This window comes from Protopterus annectens, chromosome 12.part0 (assembly GCF_019279795.1).
Source record: "Protopterus annectens isolate FY-2018-M chromosome 12.part0, PAN1.0, whole genome shotgun sequence".
Taxonomy (NCBI): domain Eukaryota; kingdom Metazoa; phylum Chordata; order Ceratodontiformes; family Protopteridae; genus Protopterus; species Protopterus annectens.
The window spans coordinates 822,396,467-822,402,466 of record NC_056746.1 but is presented as its reverse complement, the minus strand read 5'-3'; the positions used below and the strand labels follow the sequence as shown (position 1 = coordinate 822,402,466).

At 40.6% G+C, this 6,000-nt stretch overlaps 1 protein-coding gene across 1 annotated transcript in view; it reads left to right on the top strand.

The window, feature by feature from the left end:
• Nucleotides 1-1,785: 1,785 nt before the first annotated feature.
• LOC122816819 (inositol monophosphatase 3-like) overlaps nt 1,786-6,000 on the top strand; it is a 405,603-nt gene continuing 401,388 nt past the window's right edge. The window contains exon 1 of the mRNA XM_044089860.1: nt 1,786-2,644. Coding sequence (XP_043945795.1) covers nt 2,309-2,644 — 336 coding nt within the window. The 5' untranslated portion in view covers nt 1,786-2,308. The remainder of the gene's footprint in view (nt 2,645-6,000) is intronic.

Below are 6,000 nucleotides of genomic sequence, written 5' to 3'. Positions count from 1 at the left end.
ACAGTTCTGGGTTGGTCATGGCTTTGTATGTTAGACAGAGATCGCCTCTGAGAAGGCGGTATGCAACAGAGAAAAGCCTTAGTTTTTTCAATCGTGCTGCATAGGGCAACTGTTTGAGGCCAGTAATCCTCTTAGTGAGGTACCTCTGTGGTCTCTCCAGCTGCTGGAGATGCCTAGCCAGGTACATTCCAATTGGTGCATTGTACTCAGTAATGGGTCTGATGAGGGAAGAGTAGAGGGGCACCACTACATCCTTAGATCTTGATGCTAACCCTTTCGTGATCAGATGGGTCACATAGAAGGATTTTCTAACCACCTTGGCAACATGGTTATCAAAGGAAAGCTGACCATCTACTTGGGTCCCTAGATCCCTTATTACTTCTTCAGATTTCATCTATCCCAGTTAGACTTTCCCAGTCAGCAAAGATAAATAAATATACAAATTAACTAACTAACTAACTAACTAACTAACTAAATAAATAAGGTACAAATGCACTGATGTCTATAGATATTCCAGAATTAGTGTTTACTAAAGATAGCTCTAGACAACCATCTTCAGATGTCACTTATTCTGCTGGGTAACAGAACATTGGTTGAAAAACATGCATCTGAATTGTGCTTTTTTACTGACTTTTTTGTTGAACTTTAGTGAGACACCCTGACTGTAGTTATCCCATAAAATAAATTATGTCAACTAGCACAGATCTGGGTCCACATCCTCTGCAGGAGGTTTCTTGTATTTGTCTGCACTGTAGTTGCCTCTCGATCATTGCACAATGTTTTTAGTAAGCCGATATCTAAAGACTTTAAACTGTTACTCAGATTTACAGGGGGCCTGATAATATGCTCATACTTCAGAACTGCTGAGTGGAGGAGAGGCTTGCACACCTGTTACCTTCTGATGATTTTTGTGTTGTTTTTAATAGCAACAGATGCCATAAAGTTATTAAATAGCTTGTAAGAGTGTTTTAAACGTAAAGCCCTATCCGTCTTTATGAGTATTATTTTTTCGCTGATGTTTTGGTAGAAGTTTGCACCAAATACTGGTTTGGCATGTGTGTGTGTTGGGGGGGGGGGGGGGCAACACATTCTCTACTGGTGAAAAAGCACCTTTATTATAACTGTTTGACAAATACCGCACTTTTGCCATCATTCAATCGTCGTGATGTTCATCTTTGTCAAAGAATTACACACAATACCAGGACTGAATCAGAAACGTGAATAGCGCAAGTTGCATCCATGAAAGTTGTGTCCACACTGTACACACTTGGAGCCTTCAGTTTAACTTGTGCAGGGTGTAGCTGTCACTAGAATTACACATTTTATAACACAGCATACCTCTCAACCTCATAGAGCAAAAAATCTGGACAAAGCCTAAAATGATGGAGGACAAATAGGGACAGATTTTAACTATTGCTCTTACAAACTTAGAAAGTTGATAGAATAATAGGTTTTGCATTCGCATGAATTTTCTGAAGGATGTGGAGTCTTAAATTCAAACGTTTGTCATTATTTAATGGCTTCAATCCTCAGCTATTTGTCAGAAAGTACAGACTTTAGGAGGAACACGCCAAAAATACGAGGCAAAAATCTGGACGTTCTGCGAAAATCTGTACAGTTGAGAAGCTTTCTATAGCTGTGTGCCTAACCTAATGGTCACATATGCTCCTCCCCTGCTTACTTCTACTGTGCATTCAAACGTGTGAGCTGTGGCCAGCATGTCATGACTTTACTCTCGAGTTTTGTCTTTTTTTTTTTTTTTGCATTTTATAAGATACAAGATTTTACATGCTAGAACTGTAAGGGATCCAGTCATTAATTAACGAGAAACGTGTCTCAGACTTCTGCAAATACATGCATTTATTTCATTTTGTTAGCCTCCCCAAGTGACAAAAAGCTAACTGTATAGAGAGTGACCTGGATTCGAGGTGCGGCAGGTACCCGATTTTTGCCGTAACAAGCCAAGACCTCTGAGCTCGGTACGGCTGCACGCTACTTTCCTGGCACAGAGCAGGGACGCCACTTCAAAAGCCACCTGTTAATTTACGTGTCACTGGGGAGGGCCCCTCCTTTCCGAGCAGGAAATACAGACTCGGTGCAGACGTGGCCATGTAGAAACAGTGAGTTCGAGAGCCGGCAGAAGCTGCTTGCTTACGCCAAGGAGGAAGTAAGCAGCGACAAGAACAAGTTGTGACGACCTCTCGCTGCAGTACACCCTGAAGTCGGCCCGTTGCTGTGCCGTCCCGTGCCTACGGAAGTGGCAGTCCGTACCTTCCAAGTACCGGAATCCAAGGCTTTGCCAAAAGCCATGCCGCATGGAATCCGCTTAACAAAACTCAGTCTCTACGTGCCCATTGTCGCTGCCTTCGTGCTCATGTACTACGGCTACTGGAAGATGTGGGCAGTTTACTCCCCAGCGGTCGGGAGAGACGGCTCGGTACACCTGCGGGATCTGCTGGCAGTGGCAGTGAGAGCCGCCGAGGCGGGCGGCGACGCTGTGCGGGAAGTGCGGGACTCATCCACGCTTAATGCCAAGTCTAAGGGGAAGACAAGGGAAGGTGCCCAGGAGCTGTATACGGAAGGAGACCTGCGTTCCCATCGCAGAATGACCAGTCTCTTCGGCAACACATTCCCTAACGTCAAGGTAAGTATGTAACATGCGCCCCGTTCCCAGCATCGAACCTTTGTATGACAAAACTGCTGCAACACCGAATTGGACATACAGGTATAGCAGAACGAACCTCTGGCCATCAGTGTTCATTTTGCACCGTAGAACAGTGGGTGCTGCTTGAATCACGGTCACAGGTTTACTATCCTTGCAACTTTTGTTTTCCCGTCACCCTAGGGCTGTAACTGTCAGCTTATCACGGTTTATTGCAACAGTTCTGTGGTCAGTTATTTAAAGCCAAACACTGTCTTCAGCAAGTCATGTACAACAGTACAAATGTACTTACTGATCATCACGGTGGCTGGGAATCTTTACTTTCACAGTATTGTTGTGGAGCAAACACACGCACACACACCTCACCTTAACAACATGACTGTTTTTAACAGGCACTACTTGCTTACGACGTTATGGTGAAACATGATCTGCTGCTGACGGATCTCACTAACAATGCCCTAGTGAACACTGCCCCGTACACACAAACTTTTTATTAAGAACTTAAGTGTTATTGTCTTTTTACCTATTAACTACTAAATACTTGTCATCTGTTGATATTACTAGCAGCATCTAATATCGTAATCGAATGAGTATGGAAGCGTCTAACTCAAATTTGGACATACGTCTTGCATTTTCTTGTACAATACTACATGCCTTTTCTTTAATATTGCACACTGTATTTTTTCCTTGTACTGTATTTCAGTGTAGCTCACCATGCAGCCTCAGTGCTGCTTACCAAGTGAAAAGTCCCCGAGGAGCTAGTTAAGAGAAAACTCCTAAGTCAGTGTTTTTCATGGGAAATCTAGCAGGTATGACTTCTAACCATACACTGCCAGTGATTCTTTTCATTTGGGAGATTTCGCCCTTCTTTATGTTTGTTTGACCATGGAATTGGTATAGTTAAGTTCAGGGAATGAGGGGGTATTGCTCTCACATGGAAGATGCAGGGATTCTTGTAACACTGCAAAAATCCTAAAGTTATTTTTTGTGAGGCTGATTTCTTGAGAAATTGTGCTTGACCAGTTGATTCTATAAGATTTGTAACTCTTATGGTAATGGAAGTGAGCCTGAGTTGTGGCTGAGAAATGGTAGTTGTAAAGGGTACTGGGTTTAATTACTTCTACCCCCATTTGCCTACACTGTGACTTTGAGCAAGTCACTTAACCATACAGTGTTCCTTGGTCATCCACAAAAAGGAACACTTGTATCTAGTGGGCTTACCTGGTTAGCAGAAAGATGAAAATAAATAATAAAAAAGCTATTGAAACTATTAGCAGTAGATACTGTATTCTTGTTTTATTTATTTATTGGTTCTTATTGTAGTTATCAGTGTATGTGTGACCTGTTGGCAATAGTCCTGTAAATAGATGTGCTGTGCCAAATGTGTGTGCTTGTGTGTACTCGTGTGTTTGGGAGACTGTTTTTCTTTGTGTGTCTGCATATGAGTGTGAGGGTGGGAGTTTACCTTTAATGTAATAACCTGTTAAGTTAAGTTGAATTGTATGTTATTTAATCTGAAACAAATGTCAGTGTTCAAGGAACATTTTTGCCATGACATGTTGCTGATTATTCTGAATAAGACATACCCGCTGTTACAACAACTCTTTTCCACATGTATTATATTCTTCCTCTACTAAACGTTATACTAGCAGTGAATAATTGCAGTCATGGTCTGAGTTGCATTCATTCCACAGTAATTAACACCATCCAAAGATGGCATTTATTTTTTCCTTATCTAAAAAAAAAGAAAAAAAAATGGTAAGCGTGGTTCTCTAAAAACAGTCTACCACATTATTCCAATGCCCGTGCCATTTCTAGAGGAGATCATATGGCCAGTTTGCATTAGCTGCCCCCTGGATTGTTGCACTTGCATGCATTTTGTCAATGAGCTCACTTTACATGCTGCGTCCAATGCCAGCATAAAACAGTAGCTGGGGAGTTGTCTCTGAATTGGTCAGCCTTACTGTGATGTCGAAACCTTTGGAGCCGAGTCTTCTGCATCATGGTCTGACTTTCTGTATTCTAGAGTAGCTACAAAGTTAAACTTGTCTCACCCATAGCATTGTAAACTTTTGTATTCATTGTTTTGCAAGGGAAGTGATGCAGTACCTTATCCCTCTTTTTTAAACTGGAAATGAAGGTGGTATTTAAAGGGGGGTGCTCCTTAAATAACAATTACAAGGTAATTGCTATAAGTAATAATTAGCTAAAAACATATGTCATGCATGGCACCTGTTAGATAAATTGTGAAACTAAGGAATACATTTTTTCAGCATTGGAATGACACAAAGGTAAATACTCTCAGAATGTTAAAATGTTACTTTGTCGGCTGCTGCTGCTAAATGTTCAAAACTAATCTCACTAATCAAACTGAAATAAATAAAAATGTAATATCTGTTAGATGCAAACAAATAAAAATATATAGCGTTAAAAGTTAAGTGACACTTTAATGTGTCCAGGGTGAACAGGAACTGAAAATACAGTACGCATGTAAATGTGCAGTTCTTGTCCACTGTTGTGATTTAACTACCATGTCTCTCTTATGTAGCAAACTGGACATACAGGAAAAAAGACTAAATGTTTTATTCATTATTTTAATAATTGTATATTTTTTCATCAGCAGATTGTTACATGATTAGCTATGTCGTATTGATGAATTGATTGTTTTGTCAAGACCAATAGACTAAATGGAATAGCTATCAAATGCATTTCACCTTACCCAGTGTTTGGTAATTTCATAGTTATTATAGAAGGTTTCAAGGCACATTCCCCATCCTGAGAGTTGTGTGTGCAATGATTGCCCACCAAGTAAGATCTTTTTTTTCAGAAGCCTGTTCATTCTGTTAGTGCTGACAAACAATTTTTGTAGCTCATAGTCTATCAATGGCTTTGTTATGTAAAGCATTTATTTATATATATATATATATATATATATATATATATATATATATATATATATATATATAAATCTAACACCTTGCAGGTAGGCAGTGTTTTGCACACATAGAAGTTGCAATGGGGCCATTTTGTGGTATCTAATTCTTCATTTTTTTTCAGATGTCATTTTTGTGATTATAGCTGATGTTCCTCCTCAGAACTTGCCTGTATCACTTTCTGGCACTCTCATAGGTTCATAGGTTGGTACTAGGCTATTGGCCCTAGGGCCTATACAAGCCTAGCCATAACAATTCCCTGGCTATTTCTTCCCACACTACTTACTTCCCTGGACCCCCTGTCTAGCAGGGCGACTGACGTGATCCCCGGGGTGAATTTCCTTTCTCCCATCCAATCATCAAGGTTCCTTTTGAAGAGGGCCAAAGAGGCTTGACATGTATGGG